This window comes from Solanum tuberosum, unplaced genomic scaffold (assembly GCF_000226075.1).
Source record: "Solanum tuberosum cultivar DM 1-3 516 R44 unplaced genomic scaffold, SolTub_3.0 scf00062, whole genome shotgun sequence".
In the NCBI taxonomy this organism is placed as follows: domain Eukaryota; kingdom Viridiplantae; phylum Streptophyta; class Magnoliopsida; order Solanales; family Solanaceae; genus Solanum; species Solanum tuberosum.
The window spans coordinates 300,101-317,260 of NW_006238987.1; the positions used below are offsets into that span (position 1 = coordinate 300,101).

Sequence of the window (17,160 nt, forward strand, 5' to 3'; positions counted from 1 at the left end):
CCATAAGATGTATGCTAGATTCGCCCGTGCTTCTGGAAGTCCACATTTTGACCTTGTTTTGGCACACCAGCATTCTAAATACAAAAGACAACAATTATCATCCAAATTAGAGGGGAATAATGAAATAGCTAAATGGTTTAGCTTTTCAAATTTGCCAGTCAGCCATTTAATTGTACCTAATTTATACTATATATATTTTTATTAAGACTATACTGTTTCCTTCTTCCAACAAACCTTGCTTCATGCAAGTTGAAAACTTTTGTGAGACAATTAAAGAAGTAACTTTTGTCTAGTTTATTTTTTGTGGGCCAATTCTTTAAGTGTCATTGATGTAGACAAAACATTCTCAATCAACAAAAGCTACACAATATATAGAACTTTTTCAAGAAACAAATAGTAACAGTACCTTTCCATTTTCTATTAAGGAAGCCTATTTTAATTTCTCTACTCCTCACTCCTCACAAAGACAGAGACACCAAAAAATGCATAATATATGATCCTCTCATAAAAACATAGTCATATACTAGAGTTCAGGGGAATGAAGAATGATGCCTTTTTACCAAACTTCATGTTCAAGAAATAGCTCAAAAGTAGATTCACAGCCAAGTTTTCGTTCAGTTCCTTCAATCAAGTCACTATGTCATGATCAGAGTTTTTCGCATAATCTTGAAACTCAACATCAATGCATAGCTAATCTTAAGGGACAGAATTCCTATACATCTTCCCTTGTACTTGGTGGGAAATACCTTTTTACTGGCTCTTCTGATAAAGAAATTTGTATGTGGGAGCAAAAAGCTCTAACTTCCACAATAGATGCTGGAATAATCGACACGGTTATAGCAGGGAAAGGTGCTGTGAAGTCTCTAGTAATTTTGGCTGATAAGGTCTTTAGTGCTCATCAAGATCACAAAATCAGAGTCTGGAGAATCGAAAACCATGATACGGATACTCCTAAAATAGTTCATTTGGCCACTCTACCTTTACTTAGTGACAGAGCCTTTAAATTTATGGTACCAAAAAACCATGTTCAGATCAGGCGCCACAAGAAGTCCACATGGGTGCACCATGTTGACACAGTGTCAGCACTAGCCCTTTCCAACGACGAGTCATTCCTCTACTCTGTTTCATGGGATCGAACACTTAAAATCTGGCGAACCAGTGATTTTAAGTGCCTGGAATCAATAGCAAATGCACATGATGACGCGATCAACACACTAGAAATATCACAAGAAGGGGATGTTTTCACTGGATCAGCTGACAAGAAAATTAAGATGTGGAGAAAGGAAGAGAAAAAACATTTACTAGTTTGTACACTAGAGAAACACAGATCAGGTGTAAATGCACTAGCAGTTGGGAGAAGTAGTACTAGTACTGATTCTGTTTTATATTCGGGTGCTTGTGATAGGTCGATACTAGTATGGGAGAAGGATGAAAGTGGTGACATGGTGCTGGTGGGTGCACTCAGGGGTCATAAAAAGTCCATACTGTGTCTAGCTGTTGTCGCAGATTTGGTGTGCAGTGGTTCAGCAGATAAAACAGTAAGAGTGTGGAGAGGGGTTGAGAGATGCTACTCTTGTCTTAGTGTTATTTCAGGGCACAGTGGACCAGTGAAATGCCTGACTGTGACTAGTGATCAACAAATTCCATCTGATACAACTTCTTCATATATCCTATACACTGCTAGTTTGGATGGTGAAACTATGGTTTGGAAGATTTATGTTCCTTTTCTCTAAAGCTGTTTGCATGATGCACATGGTCAAGATTTGCCAGTTAACATATCTGTATATTATATTTTGCATTATAGATTGTTGGGCAAGTGATCCAGAGAAGAAAATATCTGCAAAATTTCAACTTTTTTCTTCTTTAGTTGGATTGTATTGCAGGTTTATTCTATTGAAAAAGGCTACCATTATGAAATGATTATGCTTCTTAAACTGGAAACCACTTTGGTTGATCTTTTCTATAAATTACCCCCTATAAAGTCCTATATTTTGTGATCAATTTTTAGCTTAAGTTTCACAAACCCCTCTGTGACTAATAACTTTTCTTTTTGGCCTAATTCTGGTGCTGGTTATCCATCCTAGTGTTAAGTTATTCTATAGTTGAATTTTAGAATTTCGAGAGAGACCAAAAGTACATGTACCATCCTTTTAATATGGTTTAATCAAATGTTGGCATAGACTAAGATATTCATGATGATGATTAATGCTTTGACGTGACTATACAAAACTAACCATAGGGAAAGGAAGAAAATGCAAATAACACGTCTTTTTCTCAGATTGAAAATTGAAACCCTCTCCCATTTCAACCACACGGCTGGGCAGGTAAACTCTTTGCCACAATTTCAACCTTAATTATCTTATTGATGGGGCATTGATATCTTTGCACATACACAACGGCAGCCCCTTTTTTACACCAACCTAGCACTGTATTCACGAACAAATCAAACAAGTTTCCTCCAAGGCAACAAACAAATACCTATAGATATAATTATTCGTATTGAAAGGGCGAATTAATATTTTTAATAAGCAGAATGGGTCTAGTTTTCTTAATACAAGTGGGGAAGAATGTTAGGTAAAATACATAGTTTAATTTAAGGTCAACAATATCCAAATTCCAACCACAGGTTCACATGCCCCACAATGTGATGCAACGAAATTCTAATAAAGTACACAAATTATATCTTAGCCACAGTAACACAATTCCAATGAGCTGAGACTTGTTCAATTCTTCACACAATTATAGCAGCCACATGATCAGGTAACCTACTGTGAAATATTCTGAGTCCTGAATATGTCAAACTGAAGCAATCTGCTTACATCACAAAACAAAAAGCAGCAAAAATGTATGACATTGAATCACCAACTGGAACATGGACACCGTTAATGCCCTTATTCGGTTACAAAATAATAGAAGTATTATGTGGTTGTAATATACATTCATCTTAATGGATAGAATTTAAGCCAAATCTGTGTGGTGTACCTTCTCAAATAATGAGGTAAGCAATTAACAAAGGAACTAGTAGTACTGCTTCTAGCCATCCATGAGTATAGTGTTTCTGCATCTAAACTCAAGAGAAAGGATACTAAAATACAAACTTCCTTCTATCATACATTAACTGTACAATTGGGAGATACGGAGGCATGACAACATTCCTCTCAAAGTGGAATCTTAGCTGGAGTTCCTGGATCTCGAGGATATTTCTTGGGGGTAGGTTTACCTTTCAAACAAATTATGGCAGTTCTCTGTCCATGTTTACTGTGGGAATCAACTGTATTACAAAATAAACAAACAAATGAACAAAGTGAGAAATGAGTGGACATTTTAGAATGTAGTTGCTCATCCGGAAAACTACTCAGAGCAAGTTAACCTCGGTCAAGTGTAAGACCAGGACCAATCATACTGAGACATAACAACATGATATCAGATGTCTTCATTTTCAAAGTTATAATTAAGAAGATGAGAAATTGCTCATAATTGATCCTTCAAGTAGAGAAAGTCCGACACATTGACCTCAAACTTTGAAAATGATGATTTTCAGAAACAGGATGATTTGGATCTGGAATACCAACTATCACAAGAAGTCAGAAATAATTCACTTTCTTTAAACAGAAACTCATCTGCCATTATCTAGTTCCTCTATAATTTCTTTTAAGAAGCTTGTTTTGTCCCATAAAATTACATGAAAATTCATAAACCTAGGAACCACTCTGAACCATGGTCACATCCTTTTGTAACTACAATGTGAAAGAAAGCAATACCACAACGAATTTGCAATAGAGATGCTCCCATCAGTTGTATTGCTCTCTCTGCTCTTTGCACTTCCTCCTGTCAATGAGTAGGAAAGTCAGAGAGCAGTTATTGCAAATATATGCCAATAGTTCCTCTTCTCAAATGCAAATCATCTTATATCCTACAAATTCATATTGGGTTACATTTCTTCAATGATACACATTGCATTTTCAGTAGACTGCCACCGCAGATCCACTCTAGGTGTTAAGGAGAAAAAATAACATTTTTGAATACCCAAGTGTAGTGTTCTGCGTTTTGGTACATAACCATAGATTCTTGATCATTTGGTCTCTAAAATTATAGGCATTAGGCAAATTTCATCCTTTAATCTTTCTGGGGAAAAAACTGGACTTAGAAAAGTGAAATATAGCGCATGCTGAAAATTTTGTTTATAAATGCATATGATATGATATACCACTACAATCATTCAAATTGAATGAAATCCCACTACCGAATTGCAGCAAAAACCCGTACCATGACATAATGGCTAGAGACATCCATTCACTTGTAAATTAACCAGAAACAATAGGTTCGACATATTAGGGATGGATTATACTCAAGAGTTTTCAGAAAACATTTAACAAAATTTCAAAATGCCTTTTAGCCAAAGAACCAAAACACAATACTCAATGTCCAAAAATGCAGAACACCTCACAGTCAAGGAGCCAAAAATGTCATTTTTGCTATGGGACTGCGATATGATTCTCTAATACGATGGCAAACCCATCTAAACAACAGATATTTTAAAATGTGTGTTAGTACTTGTATCTGGAATTAAGCAGCAGCCCTAAGTCAAATATTCTTTGGGTTAGAAAACACTGCAACAAAAGGCTCATTTAAGGCCTAAAATCTTGACTTCGTGAGCCTGTAATGCAAGAATATTAATTTTTGAACTAGCACAATAATTAATGTTTACCTGCTTCTTTTTTCTGTTAACCAGTAAATGTTACATGCCTTGGGTTTCAACTTTCAAGGAAGACAAAGTAAGCAAGGACTATAAAGAGTACAGAGTATTTAAACACAACGAAACATGGAAAAACATCAAAAGACCCTCCACTAAAAAAAAGCAACTTTAAATCACATACAAGACTTGCAGAAAATTTTTTATATCGGGAGAATAGAATGAAGAAGGAGATGAACAAAGATGCAATCATACATTCTCAATAGCACCAAAGGGTTTGGCCTACTAGTCAACAAAGTGGGAGGAGAACCATGAGGTATCAAATTTGAATCCAACAACACATTATTTAACTAGAGCTAAGCCTTCTGCTCATCTGTCTCAGACAAAGTAACTAAAACTATTACTATAAATCATAAGAGAAACAAACCTGAGGATCATGACCTTTCGCAGCTACAAAGATACCACCAGTTCGGACTAGAGGAAGGCAATACTCAGCTGCAAAATGACAGAAACAGATAACCATCTCAAGGATTATTAAAGAACATAAAACACAGAGGAAGAAACAAATATGTATCCGTTTACCTAAAATTCTCATTTCTGCAACTGCTCGGGCAACTGCAACATCAAAAGACTCTCTGAAGCTGACGTCTTGCCCTAGCTTCTGTCCTATTCCAAAGTTCAGAATGTGCATCATGATTCATGTCCACAAGTTAAGTGAATATTTAAAAAACGTACTACCTGAAGAAAATCTAAAAGATGATACTAGTTTATAATAGGAGGAACAACGGGCATCAAATTCCAGCAAATTTTAATTTGTCATGCATCACAAAATCACAACATAAACTAAGAGCATGCATAACTAGCAGAAAGAGCAAGAATGTAGAACTTTCCTCCCAAGACATTAATACATTAAGTATCCTACACAAGGAGATAAACCCATCAGATGTTTTCACTAAACGACAGAACATATGGACTGAATAAAAGAATGGACTCTGCTGTGATTATTTTGACATAAGGAGGCATGAAGATGATCTTCAGTTATACCAGAATTTAGCCTATTGTACTGTGCACAACCTAATTTGAGGAGAGAATTAGATCATGTGAGATCCCAACTCCTTAAGAGAAGAATACAAAAACAAATTTGGTAAATCTATTGATATTTAACAGCAGTAGATCATACATTAGTTCCTAAAGTTTAACCACTCAGATAAGCTACAGTATAAGGAAGTTAAGTCAGGGATCAGTTGCTCTCTTTTTATTTTTGAGAATGGTAAGATTTAAAGGATCGATAGCTACTGATGAGGTTGAAAAGAAAAACGTTCAGGCCATCAGGGAAAATAGGAAACTACTCAAATTTGACCAAAAGTATACTTCTGTAGTTGTTTAAAACATATTAGTATTAAAGAGAAACTACAGATTGGAGTCGAAGAATGTAATGATTAAACCTAGCCCATGGAACTTAACTTCCATCTGGTTTCAGGAAAACAAAACAAATGTGACCTTGCAAGGAATACATTCGGCTGACGTTGCAACAATGAAACTTCGAATTCAATATGGACCAAAACATCTTACACATATTGACTAAATTAAGGAAGACTATTTTTTAACAAAATTACTAAATGAATAGTTAAAAAGACATGTTAACTGATAATTCGAGTTTTACTAACCTCAGCTCTTTCTCTTTTAACTTGAACATTTGATAGACCAATCTGACTAACCACGTGCTCCAAAAAGGAACAACGCTTATTTAAAGACTCCAGAAGGGTCACTTTCCAACCTGTACATACAACTTCATTAAGGGATCATACTAAAGTCGGAAATTAAGGAAGATAGTGAAAGAAGTATGGAGAGAATAGAATGAGATGGATTTGAACAGGTAAACTTTAATGTTAATAACACTGTAAATCAATTTCTTAACAAACTACTCAACCAGTAAAAGCAGCTTGTTCCATTCAACAAAATGAAATCTCACATTTTTTAATCCATCTCTTTTTCTTTCCTTCCTTTGTTTGTTTAGTTCAAATAAGTGAATATGCAGAAATACAACATATTCTATATAGCCAATTTTCAGTTTATTTTTGAGATGTTGATACTTGACATTGTCAAGAAAAAAAGTGAATAACTACCTGGAGAAGCAATGGCCAAAATTACTCCAGGAAGCCCGGCACCACTTCCAACATCAACGAGATTGAGATTCTCAGACGAAGGTCCACAATGTGAGAGATACGAAGTCCGAATCGGTTCAATAATTGAAAGTGAGTCTTCAACGTGCCTTTCCATAACCTCGCTCTCCTCCTTTACGGCAGTCAGATTCATTTTCTGGTATAAAATACTTAATCTGAGCATACACAATTTGGTAGCACAAAAGTATACATAAAACACAAAGGATAATGGCGAACCTGGTTCCATTCAAGGAGGGAATCAATGTAGAGATGCACTTGTTCTTTTTGACGCGAATTTAGCGCTTCAAAACGGGAGGAACTGAAGACTTTTGAGCTTGCGCTGGCGGTAAACGATTTTGCGGTCAGTGAAAGCTTGGAGGATTTTGAAGCTGCAAGGTGTTTGATGAAAGTCCCAAATGAGAGTGGGGTTGTTGGCGCCAATAAATTGAATCTACGGCCTCCGCAAAGTAACATTTTCGGAGTGCTTACTTGCAGGGGCCTAGATAGGAAGCAGTTAATTTTATGCGTTTCGGCCAGATTTGGACTATATGCCACTGAAGCTCATCTTGACTAGCAACACTGATTTCCTATCCTACCCCCTCCCGTCCTGATGTTTTAAAAAGTTGATTCGAAATAATTGTTGTTTCGAATAACTGTTCGGATGATAAATGTCTCTCACTTCTAACTCCAGCTCTAATATGTAAGTTTCAGTCACCAAAAGAGTAAAAAAGGTGAGAGTTCCAGGAGGAGTAAATAAAGGGTTATTTGACTCTTTTTCTCAATTTTTTCCTTAATGCATTCTTTTTTCAATGTACAAATTTAATGATAATTATATCTATCCAAAAAGAAAAGAAAAAATATATATCAAGGTTCCTTTTACTCCTCATGTCCAAAGTAAATAAATTAGTTAATGACATTAATTAAAATATATCATGAAAATATAATTATTTTTTCTTTAACATTAATTATTTATTTCTCAAATCATTTCTCAAAATCTAAGATTATACATCAATAGCATGGGCATTATGGTAAAAGTATTTATATTAGTTGTTGTTTTTAAGGACATGTTAAGTTTAAAATGAACAAGTAAAAGTGAACGGAGAGAGTAACAGATAACTACATCTCTTCTAATTCCATCTAATTAAAGAAAAATTACTAACTTGCCTTCATCAATCTATCTCAATGTTAATAATCAATGTCTTCACGAAAAAATTGCACAATCGAACCCTGTAGTATCATCACCAACTCATTTGCATCTAAAGCATATGGGATCTTCTCCAACCTTTTTGAACAACAATTTGTACAGCATCAATCACTAATCGACATTGCTTCAGTAATGTTTGGCCCCATAACATACAATCGTCTACCACTTGTGTAAATATAAATATTATACTCTTAACTTTTTAAAATTGATGTGTTTGAGCACACATCAGAAATTAAAACTCAATGATTGGTCATGTATTAAAAACAAAAAAGAGTTAGGCCTCCCTTGTTCTTTTAATTTTAAGATTAAGTTGTCTCAATTAAAATATATATGTGAATATAATTATTAAAATATCCATAGTACTCGATAATCGGGTTTAATTGTTTTCTGCTACAGAACAAAGAAAAACAATTTTTCTTGCACAATTTCAATTAGTTGAGTGACCTTGTGGATAATCAACTTAGCATTATTGTATCTTAAAGTTAACTTTGGTTAGACACCAAAACGATTAATAAAACATGAGCTAAAATTAGCAAAATAAATTGATGGCGATTGGTGATTACGTAATGCACTCGATTAAGAAACATGCATGATCGTACCAAAGAATTCAAAACTTTGGGTTTTCCTAAATATATCTAGTCATCTCAAAGATTAAATAATCACTCGAAGTGAATTAAATCCAATATTCATCTCTTAATTATTATGTTATGAGAGTCGTACATTGAATTAGGATCAAGATTTATTTCTTTATTATCATAAACATTGTTTTAACTTCTGGACAGTTGAAATCTATGGAGTGCAAAATATTAGTAGTAAAAACAGTGGAGGATCTAAAATAGACTTCGCTAGTTACCATTTTAAGTTACAGTTTCAAGATCTACTTGTTTTTATGGTTAGCTAGTTACCTGGCTGGTGAGTGGTGAGGACTTTCCTCATCTAGAAATTTGTGAAGGGAATGTTGGTAAAGAACAATTAGTTCTATTCGGGGTGGAGTACAAGAGTTTCATTCGAATCTCTTTTTAATGAAAAATTATATCGTATATGAAATTCTCTTGATTTCTTTATTTATTTTTGAACCTCTTAATAAAAATTCTGACTGTGTCACCTTTTAAATGCTCAAACCATAATTTTACATGAGCTACCAAATTTAAACTACTCTTTCTATTCCATATCACGTGACATAAGTCTTCATTAGTTTCGTTCCCGTGACTCAAATACATGTTACTAATATGTTAGTCTTCCCTTCTCCGATTTTTTTTGTGATTTTAGAGTTAAATCTTTTAATTTCATAGTAAATTTAGATGTCGTAAAAAAATTGAAATTAAATTTATATATTTAGAAATTATGTAAGAAATATCATGTCATATAATTAACAATTCAATGTATTTTAAAGGTTTATGAACAAATCTTATCGATTATTATAAATCAATAAAAACAAGTTAATTACTACAAATCATGGGCCCTATTGGCGCTTTTCCACCGTTAAGATAATCTGAAGAAAACGATCGGACAGGAATGCATAACAGGAACTTGCAAAGCCAAAACAAGAGAAAAGAAAAACATGATTAGTGATCAAAGAAAAATTAATTGTTTGATTCTCAAAATTCAAACACTGTGATCGGAGCGAGTAACATATTTAGGAGCTGCTTATTCCTTGCTGTTTTTGAAAGAAAAAAAAGAAGTTCAAAGCAATATTTGATATACATTAGATTGATTTGTTTTTGAATTTTTTAAAAACATTAGATCAGTTTTTCAAGAGATCTTTTCCTTTCACAATTTTTTTTTAAAAAAAGTTAAATGGATGTCCAAACATAATTCAACTAATTTTCAGCCATATACTTTTTGCAATTTAATTTCAAATATCACATTTTTTATGTCCAAAATTACAAATATAATTTCAGAAGTCTTAGTTTCTGTTTGATCATAGATTTTAAAGTTGGAATTTGAAATTTGAGTCTTTAAGGTTATGATTTTTGAAACTTGAAGTTGTTTGAACATTTATTTTATTGAATTTTTTTATAAAAAAAAACTAAGTGAAAATGATATCTCTCTAAAAAATTGGTCTAGACACGTTTTTGGAACTTGACAAAAAAAATTGAAGACAGGTTCTCAAAATCTATGATCAAACAGATGTTTTGAAGATATATTTTTAAAATTTGATCCAAAATCTATGGTCAAACGCTAACTTATATATAGTCTCAATAAAACTATGGCATCTTTAAAGTTACTCGTCTAAAAAAACTCCTTAGTACCCTCTTGTGGGAAGAAAGAAAAGGAGAAAAGAGAAGAATAAGAATAGAAAGTTATAGTAGTATAGTACTGAATATTCAGATAAAAGAAACAAATATTCTCTACCAATCTCTGTCCATGAAAAGGAAAACTCATTTTTTTTGAAGGGATGAGAGAATATAGACAGTGAAATTAACAGTTAACATAAAGCCATGCTAACGCCACATATAAAGTACAAAACAGTACGTATTCATAAACCTTTTCTTGTTTTACCATATGAAAACATGTAGTAATATATTTAATTTTAATTACTAGTATCATAGTTTCTCAAATCTCAAACAGATCGATACGAATAAAAGAAGGGACTTTACATGTTAAAAATTACATTGAAACCCTAATTAGTAAAATGGCAACTAGATCCGTGGGTTGCTCAGATGGTAAGCATAAGTAATTTTTCAAAGTCAAAGAAAGAGGATTTTTATTAATTACTAGGTTTAGTGAAACAACAAGATACTCATCATGAATTATGTTTTTGCTCTCAATCTAGCAAATCCAAAAATAAGAATAACAAAAGAAATTTTTGGAAAGAAAATAAAAAGGAATACTAATAAATTGCTTAAAATTAAAGAGTTGAAGGAACACACATATGTTATCAATCGGACCATGATGCTTGATTCACCATAAATACAACGAGCTATTTTTGGAGAAGATTTAAGAGTACTTAATTAGGGTTTTCCAACTAGGAAAGTAGTAGTACTCTTGTTCATTGTCAACTTCAACTACATCTTCATCTTCATCTTTGTCTTCGTCTTCGTCTTGTAATATTGTTGATGAAATGAAATGATCATGGTGATGAGGTTGGTGAATGATAAAGAAAGAGTAGCAATGATGGTGGGGAAGAGTCAGAAGAGAGAGCAAGCTGGAATAATAAGACATTATGATTGCTCTTTATGTTGTTGCCTGCCTTTCTAAGCATGATGAAGAGAATTCCAATGTATTATTAATAATATATACTCCCTTCTTCTCTTTCAAACCTAGCTACTACTTCCCTCCGCTTCAATTTATATGACATATATAACTTAGTTTTTAATATTTGGGGTAGTGAAAATATATATATACCTAACAGTGGTAAGGTCTGTGTATACTTTATCCTCCCTAAACTCCATTTTATGGGATTTCTCTTGTATGATGTTGTTGTGATTTTAAATAAGTCATAGTATTTGTGTGGCCATTAAAAAAAACTCATTAAGAATAAGATGAAAAATTAAATTATTTTCATAGGAGAAATTTATTTTTTCATTTATAACAAGAAAGTATTGTTATTCTTTTTCATATATAAACTCTCACCATGCATTGATCATTATTAATTAGAAATTTCAAACTCAAATTTTAGAAATTAAATATGGTGTGAGTAGATTTAGTTGATGCAAATTAATCCAACTTTAGCAAAAACATAAAAACAAAACCCAAGTGGTGGAGGCCCCTCTTTCTCAAAAATAGAAAATAATCAGAGTGCACATGCATGGTACTAGCCAACTCTTTATGTATTTTGACCATAGCCAGACACTATGCCATCAATAGATGTAACATCTCTATGCAATTATTCCTTAGAAGTTGCAGCACAAGGACACATTTATTCACAGGGGAATCAAACAAATGCTCATATATATACCGGGTAAATAGTACAGTTGAATTTGTAATGAGATAAAAAACACGTGTTTACGTCGTTAAATTCATTTATTAGCAGTTAAATATGATTGTGACGAAAATATTTAAGTAAGTGAAGAGAATCATATGTGTTTTGGCCTTCAATGATGAATATTATTATGTTCGAGTGATCTTAGCTTCAGATCCGGAATTATTATAATAACTAAATGCTATATAAAGTAAAGATTTCGAAAAAATTTAAATATGAATAACTTGGAGCAAAAGAATTTAAGTATATAGCTATTTATGTATTGTTTGTATTAGATGTCTTATAATTGTGTAAAAACTATTTATAGCGTATAGGTTACGAAGGTAAAACATTAATCGATAAAAATGCTCCACTCAAGCCTTACAAAAATACAATCAATGATTGTCGTTCATGTAGAAATGTCATTAATAATGCAAACTAATATTTTTTATTGTGGATAGAATATTATACAATCATATCTGGTGTATCTGTTCTTTTGGTCCTTCTTGCCACGTCATTGGGATACAAGTGCACAAGCTACATTTAGCCCAATACACTCTACTTATTTGACTGTTGCACAAGCCAAGTAGCACAAGGTACAACACACGGACGATGGTAGATTTTTTTTTTGTCAACCCTTTGAATTTATGTTTTCCCAGGTAAATTAAATAATAGTCTTATTTTATTTTTATTTTTAGAAAGAAAGAAAAAACATAATTGGATGTTGAATATGAGTAAATATGTCTATAGCTGGATATATATAAAAAAGTTATTTTAATTTTTGAAAAGATAATAATTGTTTTATTATTTATGTATAATATTAGTATATGATAGGCAACACAGAAAAAGGCTGTTTCTGGACTGTATATACGAATATGCTCTAATACTAACTTTATTGGGTTTTGATAAAGATTTTAGCATTTCGTATAATAAAGAATAAGAAAGGAATCATTGAACTTCGTAATAACAGAAATAAGAGAATCAATGGATTTATTTATCAATTTAATTGCCTCTGCCTGTGACTTGTGACAGATTAAGCATTTCCACAAGTAGAACGTACACTTTTTTTCATTTTTACCCAAGAAATTATTCAAAGTGTATTAGGGAAAATAGTTACACTCTTATTACTTGCCAATTTGAATTGTATCAAAGCGTTCACTCAATCTTCATATATATATGAAAATTCTAAACAAGATCTCGGGATTTGAAATGAACGAAATACCACATTAAAGATAATATTAGAGGATAAAGACATAAATTTCACCATAAAAAGTGGGGGATGAGCAATAATTAATGACTAGGGAAGGGCGTGAATACAATGAGAGTGGCTCTAGTAATTTACAAGATGAGGGAGGTGAGATTGAGATAATTTGGACATGTGAAGAGCAAATGCACAGAGGTCCCAGTAAAGAGGTGCAAGAGGTTCACTATCGTGATTACTTTTAGGACAAGTAAAGGTAGGCTGAAGAAGTAATGCAGATCAAGAAGTGATTAGACAGGATTTGGCACACCCACAGGACATGACCATATAGGATGGTATAGAGGTTGAGGATTAGGGTAGAAGATTAGTAGGTAGCTTTCTCGATAAGACAATAGAATAAGACTTGTGTTTTGACCGTGATAAAGTTGACTCTACTTTAGCCAGCCATCTTTTATTCCACTTTCTTCTACCTTTACAGTGAATTATTTTTGTGGCAAACATGTTCTTTGAACCACGGGAGATGAAAGCATATTTTTCTTTTGCAGATTCCAATCTTGTTTTTTTATACAAATATATACGTATCCCAGCCAACACAAGTTCTTTCTATATTATATACTATTGTAACTGTTAAATGTTCGTATATTATATAATCATAATTCATATATACCCCTAACATCAAAACCGTTACACCATCCGTATCTCTAGCTGCTTATACAATCTATACTAGCTTAAATGAATGAATTCGAACATATTATTGTGCTTTGAATTCGAACATAGGTTAGAGTTGTAGTGACATATACTACAACATTATTATTGTACTTGAATTCAAACATAGGTTAAAGTTGTAGTGACATATATTACAACATTATTGTACTTGAATTCAATCGTAGGTCCATGTATATGTTGCAATATTATTGTACATTTAAGCAGTATATATCTCTAAAGGTCATTCAACTTTGAGAAATTATGTGACAAAGTCATTCAACTTGGTATTGTATCAATAAAGTCACACAACTTAGGACTTTCTATTATAAAATAACTCACCCTAATTTATCATTAAAACAAATCCGACATAACAAAATATTATTTTTTTAATCTCATATAGAAATGAATCTCACTTGACCAACCATCCGGTCTAAAATTAGATTTCAACTAAAATAGAATTGAAGAATTTATTTTTTCCTTCAAATAGAGATGAAGATTTGCAAACTGAACAAACATTTCTAAAGCCGAAACTGGAGCAAAACTCATGAGACGTTGAAGTCTTGATGATTAAATTGCCTCTTTTTTTAATTAACAAGATAAAGGTATTAGGTTTACGCTCAAGTTACTGAACTTCATTTCTTATCATTTTAGATTTTAGTATTAACTTATAAATCTTTAATTTTAATCCATTATAAAATTGTCAGAATTTTAGTAAATATATATTTATTTATGTATATAAAATAATATAACGAGCTCAATGGTAATGATATAATTTTGTGAGTGTTAAACGTTACCCTTCAACTCACTATTTTCATTACCATTGAGAGGACTTAACATATGATATATATTCGAATGAGAATATATATATATATATATATATATAGCTTTCTCGATAAGACAATAGAATAAGACTTGTGTTTTGACCGTGATAAAGTTGACTCTACTTTAGCCAGCCATCTTTTATTCCACTTTCTTCTACCTTTACAGTGAATTATTTTTGTGGCAAACATGTTCTTTGAACCACGGGAGATGAAAGCATATTTTTCTTTTGCAGATTCCAATCTTGTTTTTTTATACAAATATATACGTATCCCAGCCAACACAAGTTCTTTCTATATTATATACTATTGTAACTGTTAAATGTTCGTATATTATATAATCATAATTCATATATACCCCTAACATCAAAACCGTTACACCATCCGTATCTCTAGCTGCTTATACAATCTATACTAGCTTAAATGAATGAATTCGAACATATTATTGTGCTTTGAATTCGAACATAGGTTAGAGTTGTAGTGACATATACTACAACATTATTATTGTACTTGAATTCAAACATAGGTTAAAGTTGTAGTGACATATATTACAACATTATTGTACTTGAATTCAATCGTAGGTCCATGTATATGTTGCAATATTATTGTACATTTAAGCAGTATATATCTCTAAAGGTCATTCAACTTTGAGAAATTATGTGACAAAGTCATTCAACTTGGTATTGTATCAATAAAGTCACACAACTTAGGACTTTCTATTATAAAATAACTCACCCTAATTTATCATTAAAACAAATCCGACATAACAAAATATTATTTTTTTAATCTCATATAGAAATGAATCTCACTTGACCAACCATCCGGTCTAAAATTAGATTTCAACTAAAATAGAATTGAAGAATTTATTTTTTCCTTCAAATAGAGATGAAGATTTGCAAACTGAACAAACATTTCTAAAGCCGAAACTGGAGCAAAACTCATGAGACGTTGAAGTCTTGATGATTAAATTGCCTCTTTTTTTAATTAACAAGATAAAGGTATTAGGTTTACGCTCAAGTTACTGAACTTCATTTCTTATCATTTTAGATTTTAGTATTAACTTATAAATCTTTAATTTTAATCCATTATAAAATTGTCAGAATTTTAGTAAATATATATTTATTTATGTATATAAAATAATATAACGAGCTCAATGGTAATGATATAATTTTGTGAGTGTTAAACGTTACCCTTCAACTCACTATTTTCATTACCATTGAGAGGACTTAACATATGATATATATTCGAATGAGAATATATATATATATATATATATATAATATGAATAGAAGAAAATAATCTTGGAAAGTTTTTTTTTAATATTATTTTTAGAATTTTTCTATATAAAAATAAAAATAAATAAAAGAATATATAAAAAGAATAATTCATTTGTGATCAAGTCGGAATTTTTTTATTAAAATTTTGAATGAGTGATTTTGTATGTGACAAGTCCCAAATTGAGTGATTTAAATTGATAGAAAACAAAGTTGAATGACTTTACTACATAATTTCTTAAAGTTGAGTGACTTTTTAAGATATTACTCTATATTTAAGTATCGGAGGATTCAAATATTGTTTTTAACCATCTTCTTGCTTTCCACTTTTGTTATTTGTAGAGGGTAAAATCAAAGGTTGATATGAGTGATATATTCCTAACTAAAGTCAAAATGATGTTGAATGGGAAATGGGCTAATAAACTTCTCTTACACAACACTGACGTATATTATACCTACTGAATCTAAATTACAATTGAGAATTGAATCGTGAATAATGCTAATGGAGAAATCTTAGAATATCAGAAGAAGAAGGAGGTAACTAGAACAAGATGAAATACTAGAACATAAAATTGAGATGAGAGAATATATAACATACTAAGAAGTCTGGATAGTGTGATGAAGGTAAAAGGAAAGAACAAGTATCTGAACAAAGTTAACAAGAATTATCTTTTGTACAAAAAATATATATCAAATTTCATATGTGAGTTTTTCAACTTCGATAGCGTAAAACGAAAGTGATCACCAATCTTATAAACATATAAATTTTAACATGATAATTAATTAAGTCCAGTGACCTTAGAAACAAATAGTCTTTGATCTTTTGACTATTTTTTTTTTAAATTGGGCAAACCTTAAAGGTCAAAAATCAAAATTTGTCTATAAAGAAAGTAGGTCAACAGTTTGACCATCTATTTCTACATTTTTGTTAGGGGAACATTCACATATAGCCACTAAAAAATAGCCCAATTACTCTCCATAGTTATAATTTGATAATTACAATTCGTAGCTATATGTTATAGGGAGGAGAGAGGCGAGCGAGACTGGGAGAGAGAGGAGAGAGAGAGGGGGTAAAGAGTTGGAGAAAGGTGAATTGTATATGTATATATGTTAGATTATTGCATATTATACATATGCATTTGTATATATGGCAAGCGAGATTGGGAGAGGGAGGAGAGAGACGAGCGAGAGAGGGAAGA

The 17,160-nt window shown here is 31.9% G+C and overlaps 2 protein-coding genes across 2 annotated transcripts; one reads left to right on the top strand and one right to left on the bottom strand.

The window, feature by feature from the left end:
* The first annotated feature begins 416 nt into the window (after window positions 1–416).
* Window positions 417–1,941, top strand: LOC102581841 (myosin heavy chain kinase B-like). Its single transcript, XM_006344949.2, has one exon. It carries the CDS (start codon window positions 546–548, stop codon window positions 1,731–1,733), a length of 1,188 nt encoding a protein of 395 aa, XP_006345011.1. The 5' UTR covers window positions 417–545; the 3' UTR covers window positions 1,734–1,941.
* Window positions 1,942–2,828: 887 nt separating this feature from the next.
* LOC102582173 (ribosomal RNA small subunit methyltransferase G) lies at window positions 2,829–7,509 on the bottom strand. Its single transcript, XM_006344950.2, has 7 exons — window positions 7,093–7,509; window positions 6,820–7,012; window positions 6,361–6,470; window positions 5,276–5,354; window positions 5,121–5,188; window positions 3,762–3,828; window positions 2,829–3,271 (listed from the first exon to the last, which is right to left on the bottom strand). The coding sequence occupies exons 1-7, from the start codon at window positions 7,327–7,329 to the stop codon at window positions 3,159–3,161; spliced, it is 867 nt and encodes a 288-aa protein (XP_006345012.1). The 5' UTR covers window positions 7,330–7,509; the 3' UTR covers window positions 2,829–3,158.
* Between the last annotated feature and the right edge of the window lie 9,651 nt (window positions 7,510–17,160).

Excerpts from the sequence above, each read along its gene's own strand:
- LOC102581841 (XM_006344949.2), top strand. The coding sequence starts at position 546 with ATGATGCCTTTTTACCAAACTTCATGTTCAAGAAATAGCTCAAAAGTA.
- LOC102582173 (XM_006344950.2), bottom strand. The coding sequence starts at position 7,329 with ATGTTACTTTGCGGAGGCCGTAGATTCAATTTATTGGCGCCAACAACC. Across the intron at positions 6,471-6,819 it reads TTTGGCCATTGCTTCTCCAG|GTTGGAAAGTGACCCTTCTG; the intron begins GTAGTTATTCAC and ends TTGTATGTACAG. Across the intron at positions 5,189-5,275 it reads TGCAGAAATGAGAATTTTAG|CTGAGTATTGCCTTCCTCTA; the intron begins GTAAACGGATAC and ends GTCATTTTGCAG.